General features: G+C 33.7%; 3 protein-coding genes across 4 annotated transcripts; all 3 read left to right on the plus strand.

Moving 5' to 3' along the window:
* The first annotated feature begins 189 nt into the window (after positions 1-189).
* On the plus strand, positions 190-6,165 carry LOC100800762 (protein NPGR2). Its single transcript, XM_006588626.4, has 6 exons — positions 190-486; positions 1,073-1,363; positions 1,890-2,142; positions 2,525-3,732; positions 4,845-4,998; positions 5,531-6,165. The coding sequence occupies exons 2-6, from the start codon at positions 1,154-1,156 to the stop codon at positions 5,848-5,850; spliced, it is 2,145 nt and encodes a 714-aa protein (XP_006588689.1). The 5' UTR covers positions 190-486; positions 1,073-1,153; the 3' UTR covers positions 5,851-6,165.
* Positions 6,166-8,486: 2,321 nt separating this feature from the next.
* On the plus strand, positions 8,487-12,100 carry LOC100803429 (rho GDP-dissociation inhibitor 1). Of its 2 annotated transcripts, none has more exons than XM_006588627.4 (6): positions 8,487-8,881; positions 9,281-9,344; positions 9,439-9,660; positions 10,596-10,720; positions 11,398-11,459; positions 11,860-12,100. In XM_006588627.4, exons 1-6 carry the CDS (start codon positions 8,651-8,653, stop codon positions 11,948-11,950), a joined length of 795 nt encoding a protein of 264 aa, XP_006588690.1. In that variant the 5' UTR covers positions 8,487-8,650; the 3' UTR covers positions 11,951-12,100. The 2 variants fall into 2 exon arrangements, with proteins under 2 accessions (XP_006588690.1, XP_003537087.2); XM_003537039.5 differs by having other exon boundaries at positions 8,488-8,881; positions 11,855-12,100.
* Positions 12,101-13,729: 1,629 nt separating this feature from the next.
* Positions 13,730-19,204, plus strand: LOC102668725 (exocyst complex component EXO84B). Its single transcript, XM_006589755.3, has 7 exons — positions 13,730-13,900; positions 14,089-14,186; positions 14,878-15,919; positions 16,258-16,752; positions 17,013-17,195; positions 17,567-17,691; positions 18,071-19,204. The coding sequence occupies exons 1-7, from the start codon at positions 13,730-13,732 to the stop codon at positions 18,600-18,602; spliced, it is 2,646 nt and encodes an 881-aa protein (XP_006589818.3). The 3' UTR covers positions 18,603-19,204.
* Positions 19,205-19,639: the final 435 nt, after the last annotated feature.

Raw genomic sequence — 19,639 nt, forward strand, 5'->3', positions numbered from 1 at the left:
AATAATAATAAATTGATGAGTGGGTGTGAAGAGTGAATGAGAGCCAGCGCACGACTTTGAAACTTATTCCACGTGGCAAATACTTTCCCTCCGCTGTTACTGTTACCAGCGGTAATAAAACATTTACTGGACTGGGCCCCACAACACTAACAGTTGTAACATTAACCTTAACCATACATACAATACATACCCTCTCATTGCTGTTGCTGTTTCTGTCAGATCTTCTTCCTTCCATTCTCATTCTCTTCTGTTTCTACACCAATTTCACTTCAAGTAAATATCATCACACACACAAGTAGAGGAAAATAAAATAAAATAGAGTAGAAGCATAGAAAAGTAAAACAACGAAAGGTTCTCTGCTTTTTTTTTTTTTTTTTTTTTGTTGCTCTCGTGGATTCAAAGGTGGCTTTGATTTGATTGCTCAAATTCAGTAATGGGTGTTGCTGTTTTTTGCACCCTCTGCTTTTCTTTCTGGAAATTCAAACGGTGAGAGCTTTCTTTTCTCTTGTTTTCTTTTACACTCTACTGGTTTCACACGGTTCAAGTTCAAAGTTTAAACCTTTTGCTCAACTGAATTCACTAGCAAATTTTGTGGAAATGATTTGCCTTTTTTCCCTCCTTCTTATGAATTTTATAGTTGCTGAGTCATTGTGGGTCGGTTTCAATTTTGTGAATTTGGCTCCATTATCCTTTTTCTCAATTTTATTTGACATATACAAATTTTAAAGGGGTTTGCGTCAATACAACAGAACGAAGATGAGGGAATCTGAATGGGTTTGACTCGAATTTTACTTTTTAGTGGTGGGGTTTGTGGTTTTTGACTTAAAGGGTTATACTTGTTTTCTAATTACTTTATAATCTTTCTGTTGTGTTTGTTTTTCCTGTTATGGGATTTCAATTCCACTGCATACAGTTTACCCAGTACGAACATTTTTGTTGGAAATTCCAAATTTGCGGCGCTCTTGATTTTTGCTTAATCTAAATGCATGAACAGGAGAGTATAAGGTTCTGAAACGGTTGTTTTTTGTGATGTCTGAGATTTGAATTGTGTGTGACATTGCTGGATTTGCAGAATTTTGAGTGAAGAGGAGAAGTATGGGAAGAAGCAGGATTAGAGAGAGAGAGGAAGGGAGGTGAGTTTGCAGGGAAGATAATGAAGTGCCTACGCTCCGGGGAGTCGTTGGGAGGAGCTGACGATGAAGTGTTGTTTCCTTCGTCATCTGGATCTCTTGCAAGTGCAATCAAGGACTTTTCAGCTAGTGAAAATTCTTGCCTGGCTGAACAGTTTGATAAGAAGCCGGACACTGGCAACATAGAAGAAGCTGAATCATCCTTACGTGAGAGTGGCATCTTGAACTATGAGGTTGATTTCATCAAAACACCTTACCTTTGGTTGTTATACTGAATAGTCAGATATGATTTGTTCTTTGTTATTTACTCTAGGCCCTCGAGAGACTGAGAGTGTATATATATATATATATATGTTTGAAATGATTGCAGGCTTGTCAGCATGGTTTCTTCTTGTTTAGGTTATTTGTGGTGTGGATGTATAAACTACTTTCAGACTTTTCTGTCTATGCTTGTCATTGTGCACTGGAAAGTCGGCATCTATCTGTTGTTGTTTGACAAAATACTTCATCTTAATTAAATATATGACCAAGGCACTGGTTTCTATATTTCTGAGATCATGGCTATTGCATGTTGTTTGTCTGATCTGATGTCCATTTATTAGATTTAAACAATGCAATTTTTTTGGACTTTAGAATTTAAATTAAGTCAATAAAGCCAGTAACTTAGTGTGTTTGTGTATGTGTTTCTTCTTATTTTAAATTAGTGATTATCTATGGCTACTATTATTATTTAAAGAAAAACATGTCTATAATGTGCAGGAAGCTAGAGCTCTGCTAGGAAGATATGAATATCAGAAAGGGAATATAGTAGCTGCTTTGCATGTCTTTGAGGGAATAGATATAGGTGTTGTGACTCCTAAGATCAAAATCGCCCTTTCCCGAAGCAGAGAACGCCGCAAGAGACATTCTCAAAATCATGCTGAACCACAAATGTCTATACATTCTGTTGGCTTACTATTGGAAGCTGTATTCCTAAAAGCAAAATCTTTGCAGGTTCTTGAAAGGTTTAAAGGTACCCCCACTGGTTTTGTGATTCAAAGTCTTGTCTTTTTTTTTTTTTTTTTCACTTCAAGAGATTTGGGTTTTTGTTGCATATTTCCTTTTCAATCTGCACCTAGTAAATCCTTTTCGGCCAGCTACTTTCCATAATATGGCCCCTCCCGATATACCCTGTTACTTGACCTGATTATTGTGTTGTCCATCTTTTTTACCTGAGAACTACATTACCTGGAGATTCCAGTAACCACAATATTGACATTTTTGGCAGAAATTGTTTGATGAAAGGATGGAGTTTTTCTGAACTTGAGTGGTTTTGAAAACTATGAAATTGATAAGCTCCATGAGAATGAGAAGTCATAGCATATTCTAATGTATCTTTCCAATCATTCATGCAGAGGCTGCCCAATCTTGCAAAGTTATTCTGGATATAGTGGAGTCTTCATTGCCTGAAGGCATGCCTGATAACTTTGGTGCTGAATGTAAATTGCAGGAGACCCTCAACAAGGCAGTTGAGCTGCTTCCAGAATTATGGAAACTTGCTGATTGTCCACGTGAAGCTATTTTGTCTTACCGACGAGCACTCCTTCATCATTGGAATCTTGATGCAGAGACTATAGCAAAGATTCAGAAAGAATTCGTTGTTTTTCTTCTTTATAGTGGAGGAGAAGCAACACCCCCTAATCTCCGTTCCCAAATGGATGGCTCATTTGTGCCTAGAAACAACATAGAAGAGGCTATACTTCTTTTAATGATTTTATTAAGAAAGGTCTCTCTGAATAGAATCGAGTGGGATCCTTCAATTTTAGACCACCTTTCATTTGCTCTGTCTGTTTCAGGCGATTTGACAGCTTTAGCCAATCAATTGGAAGAATTGCTTCCTGCGACTATCCATCGAAGTGAAAGGTACTATGCTCTAGCTCTTTGTTATTATGGAGCAGGTAAGGACTTGGTAGCCCTGGATCTTCTCAGAAAGTTGTTGAGGAGTAGAGAGGATCAACACCATGTTCCTGGTTTGTTAATGGCTTCTAAGATTTGTTGTGAGAACTCTACTCTTGCGGAAGAAGGAGTAAGCTTTGCTAAGCGAGTGCTTCAAAACTTGGATGGTAGATGTAATCAGCTAGAAAATCATGCCAATTTCTTTCTTGGTGTTTCACTTTCAGCACATTCGAAATTGGCTGCTTCTGATTCTGAGAGGCTTAAGAGACAATCTGAGGCACTTCACGCCCTAGAAACTGCTGGCAGAATGAGAAACCCCCTTGTACTATACCATCTAAGTTTAGAATACGCAGAACAAAGGAAGTTGGATGCTGCATTTTATTATGCAAAGTGCTTTCTAAAACTGGAAGGTGGTTCTAATGTTAAAGGATGGTTATTGTTAGCCCGGATATTGTCTGCTCAAAAACAGTTTTTGGATGCTGAATCTATTGTCAATACTGCTTTGGATCAAACTGGAAAATGGGATCAGGGTGATTTGTTGCGAACAAAAGCTAAACTTCAAATTGCACAGGGCCAGTTAAGGAATGCCATTGAGACATATACGCAGTTACTTGCTGTTCTTCAAATTCAGAGTAAAGGATTTGGTTCTGGGAAGAAGCTATATAAGGTTTCAGTTCTATCAGTTTGCTGTTGTAATAACTTATGCTGATTTTTCCTTCAATTGAGCTTTCTTATTCTTTCCCTTTAGAATTTGAATAGGAACACATTCTTATTGTGTAGTATTTTTCTTTTCTTGAGAGTTTTTCTTTTTTTCTTTTTCCTATATGCCAGATATTACCTCCTTCAATAAGGGTTTCATTCAATTAAAATAGTAGCATACATAGTCACACATCCCTTTCAAGAGGGTGTTAGGTTTGTCTGGGTTCTACATTCTTGAAGTGTCATAATTTCAAATCTATTATTTATCATTCCATTGTATCTCAATCTCATATTTTGGAATCCGAACAGTCCACACATTGTGCCTGAAGAATTATTCAACTCATACTTGGCTATTACTAGGATACATACTTACTAAATCCCCATTCTCTCCAAGTTCAAGCTTAAGAGTTGTTATTTATTAGTTAGTGGCATTAGTTTGATCAACTGTATTTGCTATAAAAACATTTTTTAAGTCATACTGTATACCACATTGTTGAAATGTACATACCTTAACATTTCCTTAAAGATCCATTAAAAGAACATTTACTTAAAGAAATCAGGCACAAGGATTTGTTGAACATTGTTCGTTACTAAATTCATCTTATTGTATTTGCTGTTTATGGTCGGTTGTCTGCAGATCTGTCAAACTATTTGGTGACGGCTCCGCAACTAGATGGTTGCTTTCTAGGTCTACCATTCATGTCTTAGATGCAATCTACCAGGATGTGCTGTTTTTCAAAACAAAATATAAATGTTTTGTTTGTTGTACCTGCATAATGCTCAGTTTACGTGTTGAAGCATTTTTTATGGATGAGTTGAAGTTGATGTGGTTCATGCAAGACTATATAGGATTTAGACATATGCAATTGCCATTAATGTTCAATTTAGAATGACTGTTTGCATTTGGAATTTCAAAAATTAACTCTTGCTTCAGTATAAACATTGTTGAATCTGGATGCATTTTATTTGTATTCTTTGTCTCTAAGTTTTTCTTTTCCTTTTTAATAATTTTTCATTTTAACTTGTGCAATAAGACAAATTGTTCTAGCTGCTTAATTTTTCTCCCCTACCTCATTACAGGACAATAGAGATCGTGCTAGGAACTTGGAAGTGGAAATATGGCATGATATTGCTTATGTATATATCAGTCTTTTACAGTGGCACGATGCAGAGGTGTGTCTTTCAAAATCCGAGGCCATCAAACCACTCTCTGCTTCCAGATGTCATGCAATAGGTAAATATATCTGATTTTTATTTTTGAGTTTATTTTTTTCCATTTAATTTTCCCCGAGACGAAAAGGATGCTAACAGGTTTTCATCACTTGAAAATAACTGCCAGATATTGTTTGATGTGGAGAATATTGTTTATTTGGGGTATTCTTTATATACAGCTATGCAATATGTTGGTGCACTAAGGTGCCAAAAGATTGGATGAGACCCCGGGGGCATACTCCAAATAACAATAAAACAATGAAATAGATCTAATAACATAATCCAAATTTGTTGATAGTGATGACAATCTAACCTTTGTCTACGTGCATAACTAAATATATTTCACAAAGTACCATATATAACAGCTTCAAAAATCATAAACATATGTAGCATGATATATTGATGAAAGTGTGCTATTTTCAGCAGAATAAGTTGTATCATATTGTACAATCTTATTGAAATTGATAACATGGTGAATACTCATGAAGTTTTCCATTCTAGTTGCTTCTCACTTTCTCAGACATATGGGTTGTTTTGTTTGTTAAATTTCACAGGCATAGTGTACGAAGCAAAAGGTCAATACAAAGAGGCTCTAAAAGCTTTTGGTGATGCCTTGGACATTGATCCTGGCCATGTCCTTAGCATAATCTCCACTGCTGTAGTTCTTAAACGATGCAGTAATAAATCAAATCCAGCAGTTAAAAGCTTTCTGATGGATGCGCTACGGCACGACAGATTCAACGCTTCTGCTTGGTATAATCTTGGCCTTCTTCACAAGGCTGAGGGTACAGCATCATCATTAGTTGAAGCTGCCGAATGTTTTCAAGCAGCACACTTTCTTGAAGAATCTGCACCTGTTGAACCTTTCAGATGACTCATTCTATGATGGCTGGTATACTGGTAGAAGCAAAAGAGCAAGCATGTTTCTTTTAGAGATTAAATAGCAAGGAATTTTCCTGTGAATCCTTCTGTCTCAGGATAGCTAGGAGAGAGATATTGATCATGGTTTGGAAGGCTAGTTCATAAGAAGCAATAGTAATAAACAAAAGAAAAAGTTGGCAAACTCTACAAGCAGTTTTGTGATGCAATGATTCATGCTTGACGTATTCAACTATTCATGTATACTTTTTCACATGCTTCTTTAGAGGTCAATTCAGAAAGTAATAAAAGGAAAAGTAAAAAAAAAAAATAGAGGCTTTTTTCTTGTTTATAATGATTTGATTTGAGTTAGATTTCCTTGCTTGCGAACTCCTCTTTCATGCAAAAATGATTTTGGACATGACATATTTAGACATTGATTATTTTTTAAATTATTGTATCTAAATAATTTTTTTTGTACATTATTATTTTTGTTTGGTGAATTCATGAAGTATATTCAAGGGTTCACTTTATTTAAATTGCCTTATGATATTAATCCCTGTTTAGCTGTTTGCGTTTTCGATATTTGATATTTCATTTTTGTAAGCATCACCTTAACACACTCATGAGTATCAAAGTGTATTTTTAATATAAAAAAAGTGTATTTTTAATATTTTTGATGTCGATACCATTTGCATGAGCACGATAAGCCATATCTGGGATTATTTTTTTTAAGGTCAGGCTAAGAGATTATGATGGTTGACGCTTGGCGTGAATGAGGTGTTGGATTAACACCATTATTTTTAATCAAGTTTTTTTTTTTTTAACTGATTTGGTCTCTCTCTCTTCTAGACTTCACTTTCAAAAGAAAATGCATTTAGAAAGGAAACCCCAGAAACAATAAGTCAATAAATAATTCTCATAGATAAATTATAATTGGAATACCACACGAAAGGCTTTATTAGCTAATGACTTTGGAATATCACTCTCATATGGTTGTTTGGATGAGAAATGAAACAGAGAAAGAAAAAAAGAAAAAGGAAAACAGAAATAGAAATAAAATAAAATAGAAAAGATACTGTTTCAACCAAAGTTACGTCATATAAATATGTCATGAAGCTTAACAATACTTATCTAAGTGTTATATGTTGTGCCTATTAATATAGGTGAGTGTACGAATCAATGATCTGTTTAATTCGATTTATTTTGTTGACTTGTTTATTAAATAGATCATGTTTTTTTTAATGATCCATGTCCAACTGACTTAGCCCGTGGGCCTAATAATATATAAAAACTTTGAAAATTTGTAAAAAACAATAGATATATTAAAAATCTGAAAAATTATTAAAAATGATAAAACTGAAAATTATCTAAAATAAGATGAATAAAAAAAAAGAAAAGAAAATGTACATGGATTAATGAAATAGTAAAACTTAAAATAAAACTTCATCTATATCACTCAAACATCAAATAAAATGTAAAAAAAGCTCAATATCTAGATTTTGACATCAATAAATTCTAAATATTCAATTAATAAGAATGATGTCAGCATATAGTAATATAGTACACACTAAGTATTAATTATCAAATCCTTAATGATATTTAACCACACATCAAATAGTTCTAAGTAAATAAAAGTAAAAAATCTATAAAAATAATAAAAATATTTTTAAAAAATAATTAGTTTGTGGGATGACTCGTTAACCCATGAACCAAACCCATTTGACCTGTGAGTTAACCAAATAATTCCAAATAAACTGGCATTTAAATGATCTTAACATACTAAGTCTATAGATTAGATGGACCGTCTGCAAGTCCAAACTCATATACCCACCTCTACCTATCAAGATATTAGGTCATAATTTCTTTGAAGGCGTAAATATTTACATCCAATGTATTTCTTAACATGCAAACAAACATGCAGTTAGTAATATAAGTTTCATTTATTTCGCTTTTTAAACTCATTCAAACAAGCTCTGTATATATCATGATACATTTAAATGTTTACTACTGTCAATATTCATACATGTTCTGCATATTTGGTTCTGTGTTAGAACTCAAAAAACATGAATCAACATTTTAAATATTTGAAGTTAATTGTAAAGAGTAGCTTTTAGGTAGACGTAGAAATTGGACGTGAGTTTTGCTTGACTCGATGTGTAGCAGTTACTTCTGTATGTGTAGCTTTTGGGCATCTGTATGTGTAGCATTTATCAACGTACTTCCCTTCTTCTCAACGCACAAAACACAAAATATACAATTTTATTACTTGTGCATTTTACGCCTCAGAATGAGGAAATATCCGTTGCAACATGTACTCAAACATGTCCTTAGTTGTCATAGGCACTTGAGTACTTCGAGATTGAACATGAGACTAACAACTAGTTAAGTGTTAGATGATGGTCGAAAAACTCAGAAGCTGGGGACATTACCGGACTCAAGCTAGTGTCGCCAAACATAGAACATGTTTATGTAACAGTTTTTTATATATTTCTTTTTTTTTTTACATTTTTCTTATTTTTTATTACATAATTATGTGTGGTACTAAGATTTGTTAATAAAAAATTTAACGTATAAATAAAGTTAGTGATTTTATTGCATAACCGAGTCTACTGTTGCTCTTATCCCTAATAAAAGGGACAAGGAAAGAGAATATGCAAAACAAGGGCAGACAGTGTATTTATACGTTGTACTAAACACTCCTTGTCTCCCCTGACCCTCAGTTTTGCCTTTTTTGTGAAAAAGTGTCTACAGAGAACAAAACAGAACGGAACAGAGAGAGAGAGGAGCTTCTCTACTTGACTTTCTGGAGAGACATGGAGGGTGCAAACTGGAGGATAACAGATGAAGAAGCAGGGCCATCCTCTTCTTCTGGGATTGCTTCAACTAAACAACAAAACCCACCTGAAACTTTTCATCATAGGAAGGAGGCAGAAGAAGAAGAAGAAACCGAGGAAGAGGAAGAAGAAGACGTTTGTCAGCATAAAAATATCACCTTTGTTCCTGGTCCTCTCCTTTCTCTCAAGGATCAGATCGAAAAAGACAAGGTTTTTCCGATTCTCCCCCCCCCCCCCCCCCTTTACTTTTAAAATCATGGGTTGGCAGCAAGTTTAATTTTTTATTTATTTGTTTTTGCTTAATGGGTTGTTTGTTTTCAATTCATGTATTCTGATGAAAGCTCTCACTGGTTAAATTAGGTAGAGATTACAATAGAATGCCTTGAATGATTCAATATAAAACCGTTCAAGTAATTGTAAATATTTGCAAAATGTCTTTTAGATCATTAGTATTTTATTATGTACAGCTTCTCGTGTATTCTGTGAATAAACACTGCATAGAATCAAATGATTTCCTGATGTATTCCAAGGTAGTTTCTCATAATCGGTTAAGAAAGTGACTTTTGCTTGTGATTTTTTTTTTATTTGAATGTTGGTTGTGCTGTGCAGGAGGATGAGAGCCTAAGGAGATGGAAAGAGAAGCTGTTAGGATGCATGGAAAGTGATTTGGATGGTGTGTTTAAGGAGTTTGTTTATTATCCTTGTTTAACCTCCACAGCACTTTTGCTTGGTTGTGTTTATAAGTTTTTTTTTCCTTATCCATGTAGGTCAGATACATCCTGAAGTGAAATTCCATTCCATTGGAATAATCTCTGAGGATTTTGGTGAAGTTATTACTTCTTTATCTGTGGATGAAAGCCAAAATGGTCATATTCTGTTTACTCTCAGGGAGGGCTCTCATTATCAGCTTAAGCTCAAATTCAGTGTTCTGCACAACATCGTGTCTGGCTTGACATACTGCAACACTGTGTGGAAAGGAGGGCTTCAAGGTAAACTGTCAACACTTTTCTCACATGATTTTAAATTGTGGTTTGCAACAACAATTGGCTGAATTGAAATATTGTGGTTTTTGAGGTATCCACAACTGTATACATGGCTGCATTTGCCCGCAATATTGCTGATCACAATGCAACTGTAACCACAATTTGTTTGTTGCTTTACTTGCTAGATATTCTTGAGTTTGTTGGATGATTATTATTTTACTGTTATTAATTGACTTTAAAATTCGTGGGTTTAAAACAATAATGTCTTGGCTCATGACTCTGGAAACCTGGCTCTCTAACTTTTTTGTATAATCTAAAATAATGATCATACAATATTCACCTAGATAAGTTCATCAGTTTGAATCTGGAACTTCAATACCATCATATATGCTTCTGGAGCAAATGCTCTACGGAATTTACTTTTGATGTGTTTGAGAAGCAATTGAAAGTATTACTGATTATTTGATCTATTTGTCATCCTTCGAGTCAGGGTTTGGCCTTGCATTTTTTGTGATAATTAGATTCCTTTTTCATCATACTTGTGGGAACATTAGGTTTTCGTACCTCCATAGGAGAAAAAAGGGAGCAACGCAAATGGTGGCTTGCCTGTGGAATAGTAATTGCTCTGTTAAATCTTCCTCTCCTTGAAGTGATATGTTCATAAGTTGGAAAAGAAAATAAAGTATTAAAACTTTGTTTAAGTCTTAGTAGTTGTCAAATAACAGCTTCTTTAAGCAAATCTTAATTTTCATTACCTGGTTTATTTATTAGAACTTACTTTTTGTCAATTGCACTGCCACCGCTATTTTCATAGGTAGTATGATTGTACAAAAAACATATATCTTTTGTTGACATTAGTTAATTGGTGATGACATCTTTTTTATGCATTAGTGCATTACATTGAGAATTCATAATTTCATATATATTCTTGGGCATTTCAGTTGACCAGAGCAAAGGAATGTTGGGTACCTTTGCTCCCCAAAAAGAACCATATGTACATGCCTTAAAAGAGGACATCACTCCATCTGGTGTGCTTGCAAGGGGTGTATACTCTGCTAAGATTAAGGTATGAAAAGTAAAATTACACATGTCTGTTTTACCTAATTTTTGTAGTGAATTTGCTGTCTTGAACCTTCTGGTTGAAGTATTTTTTAAGTAAACAATGCATTTTGCAAGTGTCTTAATTTTAAAGGCAAATATATGGTTACTTATCTGCATAGTTATACTTTTATTAACTGATATTTGATATGTATATTTTATACCTGCATCTAAGATCTGCAACTTGAGGAATATTGTCATAACATTTGAAAGTAACGACCTGTTTTTCTTTTTTCTTTCTTTTGCCTTTGAGAGATTTCAACTTGTACCTGTTTGGTTCATATCATGCTCTAGACAGCCTGAATACTGATTCACACCTGTGTTTAGTGCTTGAAATTTGAAAATCCTAAAGACTCGTTACTTACCATTGTGCTCTAGTTCATTATAGTCAGGCATCAATACTTATCACAATCATCTATGGATTAGTCATCTAATTTGCCCTTATATTTTACAGCCACTATTTTAATTTCCAAAGGCTATATTTTACGAATTCATAATCCAAATGAATGAAGATGTAATGATTTATATGGTTTTCCTAGTTGCTGAAGTTGTTAGACAATAGTATGTGTTTTACACCGTCTTTTGTGTGTGTAATTTGCACAACTACTTGTATAAACTTGACACTCTTTGTTTGCTGTGTTATAGTTTGAAGATGATGACAGAAGGTGTCACATGGAACTCAAATATTCGTTAGAGATAAAGAAGAGGTAGTCCGGGTTTATGGCACATTGTGACATTCATCATGCATCTTTTTTGTATTTTTGAATTCTTTTTATAATTTTGAAACTATTTGTTAATTATGCTATTCAGTACTCAAATTTTCATTTAGAGTTGTGAGTAGTGACTTTTATTTTGCTTGCTAATCATACAAAATGGTTGTTTTGCCGTTGGCAAGTCATGTTCAAAGCCATAACATTTGTACGCAAACATGAGTTTTCAAAGCTCTAAGGAAATGTTAAATTCAGCATTTGTGAAAAGTACTTGCACCTTTAATCAGAACCATTAAATTTAATTGATTTATAACTATAGAGAAGCTTTAATATGAATATATTAACTATATAAAGTGTTGGATTCAACTACTTAACTGTGTTCCTTGATGAAGTGTAGAGGATGCGGTTCCCTAATTCTCGATCAAAATAACATAATTGAGGTCCCACTACTACGTGACAGCAAGATAAACCGTAGGCTTCAAAGGTGACATGAAAAAGAAGCATCACCATAGCAAGTTTGACTGTTGCTAGAAAACGGTGCAAGTATTGGTTGAATAAGTGATTGAAAACTGAAAAAGTACTTATCAATATTGTGATTAGAAAAAAAGATGTTTACCTAAATAAGATATTATTCGTAATTTCATGTTTTCTCACTAATCTTGCGACAATTATATGCTTTTATGGGGGACCTATGAAACGGGCCAATAATGTGGCCAGAAAAATGCCAATTTGGATTGGCCCACTTAAATTTAAAAGAAAGTATACATCTTGATTGTTGATAGATCACTTGACTTGATTTGGTTTGATGAAAATAATAAACGAATTATCTCTCAAAATTAAAAATTTGGGGGAATCTTCAATCAGTCTAGTTAAATTTTTTTAAGGGTCAGTTTTGGTCACTAATTTTTTTAGGAACTAAATTGGTATCCATATTCACTATGTAGGGACTAACTTGTGCTGACATACGTCTCAAGTGGGTACAATCACATCTTTTGTGAAAAATGCAGAAGTTACAATTGATAGATGTAGGAGTGATGCGCGTAATAGATAATTCAAACGTATAAAAGACTAAACAATATAATAAGTATATACTGGAGATAAAGTTCATTTAGAAGGGTTTATTTTCATAAAGGAAATTAGTGTGAAAAAATAATTAATTCTATTTGCTTCAGAACTTTGGTTCTGACATTCCCATAATCAATTTAAAGGTTTTAAAAAAGTTTGTGGGAATAATCTTTCCCAAGAATATAAAGATTCCTCAAAAAGCTATTTCAACAAGGAGATGTAGGTGAATTTTCATTCTCGGACTGAAATGTAGGTGAATATTTAGGTTCTTCTCAAATGTTCAAATCACTTCAATGGTAAAGCTTAGGTTCGATTTTTTTTTTTTTTTTGCAGCTAATCATTTCTCTGTGTAAGGCTTAACTTAAATTTGACTTTTGAAAACAATTCTAAAGATCCGTTAGATATCCTAGCTTTGGAATATGATTCCTTCGGTTTCCTTGAACTTTCCTTAACAGAAGCCAAAAGAAAAAGAAAAAAAAAAAAGTATTTTTAAGAAAGATCGATCTGCCCATCTTTTATTTCATGCACTTCCAACCTTATCACCAGATCACCATAGCCCCACCTTGTCACTTATCACCAGATCACATCCTAAAGTATATATATATATATATATATATATATATATATATACACACACACACACCTTATCCTAATGCTTACGTATTTGTGTACGAGTCTCTTACACCCTATATATCTCTACACACATGTATTTGTACATAGAACATAATGAGCAGGGTGTAAGATTATGAATTACTCCTATATGTTTAAGGTTTATGCTATGAGATTAATTATTTGAAATTAACTGCATAACAATTGGATTTGAATCACGGATCGATCCTGATCCAAGTAAAGTACAACATGCGATGTAAAACAAGGGACAAAAAACTGGCTAAGGCATCAAGCATCAGGTTTGGAGGAAGTTAATTCATGCAAAATAAAAAAAGAGGCATTGGTGAAAATAACAATGAAGTGAGAATCGAACAACTAAGGTTGGTTTTTGAAAACACGTAAGTTGTAGTGCTTAACGACGATAACAAGGACAAAAAACAAAGGACGAAAGTACAGAGTTTGAATCGGAAATACCGAAGAAGAAGCCTTAACGACCAAACTCCGAATATATATATATGCACCATGAATTTATTGCTTCACTTTCATTTTAGTATCAAATTAAGAAAATCGTTTTGGTTAGTTTTTGCATGGAAATGGAATCTTCATTGACGCCTCCTCCTCCTCCTCCTAAGTTCCGGTTCAGAGATAACTCTGAGCCGGAATCTCAGAACTCATCGGAGCTGGGCTCCGACGTCGTTTCTGCCATGTCACCGTCTATCCGCCATCCTGATGCCGACCTTGAAATCGAGTCCATGACCGGAAGAGTACTTTCTATAATTTCCAACTTTTTCTCTGTCTACTTTCATTTAATTAATGTTTGTAACAAAGAAAAAGAGAGTGTTGTTAACATTCCTCGTATTCATTTATGTTTTAGCGTGAAAAAAAAAAGAAATTAAAATAAGTTGTAAGGAAGTTTTAATAATAAAATTGGTGATTGGGTTAATGATGACAGGGCATCATGCATCTGTGTGATGAACTTCGGGAGCTAAAGGAAGCAGCAAATGAAGATTTGCAGAAAAACATCTTCAGCAAATATTCCACTTTCCTTAGGTAATTAACATCTCCAACTTTTTCTTTTTTAATGTTTATCGTGAACAATATCTACTATATGATTTAGGATCCTTCTTCGAGTATTAGTATTAATTGAATTCCCTAACAATCTAATTAGTTCACATAATTGTTTTTATACTTCGTGAAAAGAGTTCTCTTTACTCTTTATTTTTTCTTCTTCTAACTAAGCATTTTGTCACATGTGACAAGAGAGTGTAAAACATATATGATATGAAATGAATATTTTTTTATTTATTTTTTGTTTCATGAGGAGTTTCTGTTAAAAAATGCAAACTGTAAAGGAAAGTAAAAACATAACAAAGCTATTTTTATCCCTAAATTAAACCTACCCAGCTATCATTCTTGATTTTTTTTTTCAAACCACCCTTGTAATTCCTAACAAAAATGTCATTTCATATTACTTGTTTTTGGTAATGTTTTATATCACTAATTTATACCCTTCCTTTACAACCGTTTTATATGAAATAAACTATTAAGTGATATGAAAGAGAAATTCTTTATTTTAAGGGGAGGAAAAAGGATGTAATTTTTTTTTTGTAACACAATGAGGATAGTTTATGTTAAATATTTATTAGACCCTGCAACTAAAAAACTGGATTGCTTGTTATTATTCATTAGATGGTAGAATGGCATAAAATATTGAGGTGATGTTATGCTTTTGTGTGTGTAGAATACTAGAGGAAGTGATAGGAGTGGAAAATGAGCTTGTGCAACTGGAAAACCATTTCCTATCTCATAAAAGGCAAGTAAAGGATCTTATAGATCGAATATATCCAAAGATATTGTCCATAGACATAACCTTTGAAGATCATATAAATTTTGTCCCTTCTCCCCCCACCGAATTGGAAGCTCACATGAATGAATGTTTTGAGAATTTGGATATTCTCATATCAGAAAACAAGATAGATGAAGCCCTGAACCTTCTAGAATCTGCAGATGAACATTGTCAAAGCCTTCAATTGCAACATTGTTCCCATAGTGAGATAATATTATATGAATCAGCAATTTCTGAGAAAAAGTCCATGCTTGTACAACAATTGACACAAATAGTTGAGAATAAAAGAACACCGGGACCAGATCTTCAAAGGGCACTAGCTAGGCTTTGCAGACTTGGTGATATTCAACTTGCTGTTAATCTGTTGCTTAAACATTACCGTTTGCGTGTTGCGAATGGAACAGATAATTTGCGGTGGGCAAAATCATCTTCAATTGAGATATACATGAGGGAACTTGCAAGGTTTGTGTTCTCAGTGATTTCACAAGCGGCAAGGAGCTTTGTGATGTTGTGTGGAGAAACATCTCCTTATGCCTCAGAACTTATGTTGTTTGCATATGAAGAAACAAAATCATTCATCATTTGTTTTGATAAATACGTCAAAGGCACCTCAGCAATAAGTGGAGGGTTGTCTTCTGCCATAAAGGCTGTCAACTTTTCTGTCATGTATTGTTCTTTGTTAGAAAATCAGAAATTGGTGTTGCGGCCATACTTAGTGAAGAATCTCTTTCCCTGCATGGAAGAGGTTCTAAATACACATATCAACCATTTTAAGAAAGTGATTTCTATCTTCTCAGCAAGTGATGCTTGGATTTTGGAGAAGTACCTTGTGTCTGGAGTGTTTGTTGGGGCTGGATCTTCAAGTTTAGCTGTTGGGGAACAACATGACTATTGCTTGTTAACCACCAGTGGCCGGAAGGTTTTGACACTATTGCAGGTTTGTTCTATGTTGTTTTATCGGCAAATATCAGTTTGTTAGATGTTAGTTTTGTTGGCAGAGGGGATCGAACCTGCGACCTTTCCCCTCTTCCCTTTTCAGCTTAACCATCCAACTCACATTATATCTCTCAGGTTTGTTCTATGCATTATTAGATTGCTCTTTAATGTAAACTGTATTGCAAAAGATGACTTGGTGGATTTTAATATTACAAATATTAAGAAGTTTGTTATTGTTTCTTTTTGGTTTACATTATAAAAGGACAACCATTGCATGAAAAAAAAGAGGAGAGTCTATTACTATTTCTTTTTAATTTGTTGTTGTTTAATTATAATCAGGTCATTGTGGAAGATATTTCTCCTTTAGTTTCTCTTCAAATGGGGAGTTTAGTCATTAGTGGAATCACAAACCTCTTGGCAGAGTATATTGTCATACTTGAAAGAGCCCTTACTTATGAAACAAGCTCAACAGAACAAGGTAGTCCAAGAATAAAGTTAGCTGAGTCACTACCTCAACAGGTTTCTATTTTGGCCAATTTGTCAACTTTAGTGCAGTTTCTCACTATCATGGTAAAAAATATCTTTAGCAGCAGTGATCACATAGAATTGCAAGTATTGGAAAATCATTCAATTGTTCATCAGCAGCAAGGACTTGATGATTTCCTATTGTTTATTGAAGAGGGTTCCAATAAGTTGAGAAATATGTTCTGCCAGCAATTAATTCTCAGAGAATTGTCTACTTACCACAGGCATGAAATGTTTTCAGCTAGTCATTGCAATGACCAGTTTGATGCTAACACTGTCCCCCATCCAATGCCCTCTGGTATTTTTCAGGTATTATTTTCACAAATAAACACTTAAAAGACTTTTGATTAAGATGATATATGAACACAATAGATTGCGACACTGGGTGGTTGAATGATTTTTCAATTGCAACACTACTAAAATTTTGAAATTGTCATTAAAAAATGTTACTATAACTAGAAAGAAAAGGTGTAGATAGCTATGGATAAATAGTTCCTATCTACTTTTGCATCCCAAAGCTCATGCAAGATTTATATTTTGATTTAATTTGTTGTCACTGTTCTGGACAGGTTTTATTTCTAGAATTAAGGAAAATAGAACAACTTGAGGAAGAAAATGTGTTTGAAGTGAATTGGTTGATGGGATTACTAAGAGAGTTAATGGAGTCTATGTTCATTTGGGTTTCCAACAACAAAGAGATCCTTGCAACTACAGAAGAGAATGTGAGCTCAAAAACCGATGAAGCCAAACAGGTTTTTATTTCCCTCCCTTCTATTTATTCTTTTAGGTCTATGCTAAAAGAGTAAAAGCATCATTACAGCTAATTTGCAATTTTCTATTAATGTGGAGATATTTCTGAAACTATATCTTTCCCATGGTATATTGACATATTTATATGCTTGCCATTTTTGGTGCCAAAATTCATGTGTACAACTCTTACCAATATATGCTTCTTTTTTTTTGTGCACAAACATTTTGTTCAGCTTCTTCCCTTTCTTACCAATTTGTGCTAGAAAAATAAATGTATGAGGTTATGAAGCATGACAACAAGGCAACTATTATCATGATTTTTACCTCTGTAAAGTGATTCTCATCCATCCATTTTCTTTTTTGTATTAAGCAGTTTATTTTGGATGTGCAATTCTTGGTGGAAATTGGAATGTACGGAGGATATTTCTCCAGCGATCCTTTGCTCCTTCTCACTCTCATGAAATCAACCTTCAATTCAGCCGGACTAGACCCTTTCAAGTAATGCATTCTTATTTATAGTGCTTGAGAAATTCAGAGTTCTTTATTAATCATAGCTCTGTAAAGTGCAAACTCAAAACCGTCTAATCACACATGCCACATATTTCTTGAACAAAATGCACATACATAAATTTTACAAGCAATAATTTCTTGGCATCCTTAAATGCAAGTCTTCCCTAGTCTCTTGTTCGATTACATTTGTAACAAACCATGGTTCTTCCAAATTCATACCATTCCTTCCTTTTTCTCTCTTTTGTTCTTCATAAAGAGCCCCTTCATAATCTTCTCTATAATAATTATTAAATAATAGTCATCAAGAGGTTGTCATGGTATTAAAAGCAACCAATGTTTCAAACATTGACTGGTGTTTCCTTTATAGAGATGTAGATGATGATGATTGGGCTATAGATGCTGCTACTAAAACAATTCAAAAGCTGTTGGAGTTTGAGAAAACAAGTTTGCATCCAAAGGAGCCTGCAGTTACCATCAAAGAGGAGTCACATGAGCATGAGAGCCAAATCAATCAATTAGCATATGAAAGTAATTTTTCCGAGGAAGATGATATAAGTTCTTCAGAGAATAACGTAGTAGATACATCATTGGATGCAGAGAAAGATGAGGTTGCAAAACATGAATTAGAAGTTGCTATTGATGCAAAAATGGCTTCACTAGACACAGTATTTAGCCCTGGAGAGGGATCATTAGTGGAGAGAGATTATTATGTTGACTCAAACACTTCAAATTTGATACCAACTTCTATCATTACTTTTCAATTAGAGGATGCTGATTTTGAAGAGGCAGCAGATACAAAAAATGATGAATTGACTCCAACATCTTCTGTGGGTGAGGTAGGACTCAATTCTGAGGAGGAAACTAAATCAAAATCAGACGAATGGCCAACACTTATATAATTTATTAATTATATATTTACACAATTTTAATTTTGTACTTTGATTTAAGGCACTTATTTGAATGCCTTAGTGTCAATGCCACACATAACTATTCAGCATGACTAGTGTATGCACTAGCGCAAACCCTATGCCAAAGTCTGCACCAAGGCCTGGTTTAATATCTCTGATCACATTTAACAATACTCATCTTAAATAGCAAGAATTTAGGTTCCTAATCCATAAAAAAAATGTTTGTTGAAAGTCTTGCTGTCTTAGTGTTTTTTTTTTTTTTTACAACGACAATAATGAGAATCAAATTTAAGTTTTTATGTATCTATCCCGATCTCCACAGTGCTAAAAAAACCAATTAATTAACTAATGAGATGGTAGACATATATTTATTTAAAAATAAAATAACAAACAAAACTCTAATATTTCAAGAATTTAGGTTGAGAATCTAGTCCTGAAGATCCTCCCAAAAAAAAAATCTGGTCCTTAAGATATGGGTATGGATAATAATGGGTAAAGAATTATAAAGTGTTTCTGTATTCACGATTAAAAAAAAAAATCCACTCCTGTATATAACACAATTAAACTTACTACAAATTAACAGCAGCATTCAAATATCCATTCTTATATATTGCCCCTTATATCCGGAATTAAGCTTATTCAGGTACTTAATCTAAATTAACAGATCCTATTAGAGTAATTTAAAAACAAGATAATTTCAACTTACACTTATCTCATAAATTTTTGCAAGTAAATACTAATACTTATATCCGGAATTAAACTTAGTGGGTAATTTTTCTCTCCATTATCAAATTTATCTTCCAAATTTGCAAGATATTCCCTTTTTTTTAAGGGATGCATGATATTCCTAATCACTCAGAGTTTTTTAAGGTTATTATAATATTAAAATAGAGTATTAGAAGCAAGACATAAGCCATGAACGGGTTTTTATTTGAAATTAAAACTGCAGAAGAGAGATATTCAAGCAAGTCATGTTATTCGTGTGTTTAGTACGAAATTTTATTTGTACTAAACAGTATTTTATTTTC

Source organism: Glycine max, chromosome 10 (assembly GCF_000004515.6).
Source record: "Glycine max cultivar Williams 82 chromosome 10, Glycine_max_v4.0, whole genome shotgun sequence".
Taxonomy (NCBI): Eukaryota; Viridiplantae; Streptophyta; class Magnoliopsida; order Fabales; family Fabaceae; genus Glycine; species Glycine max.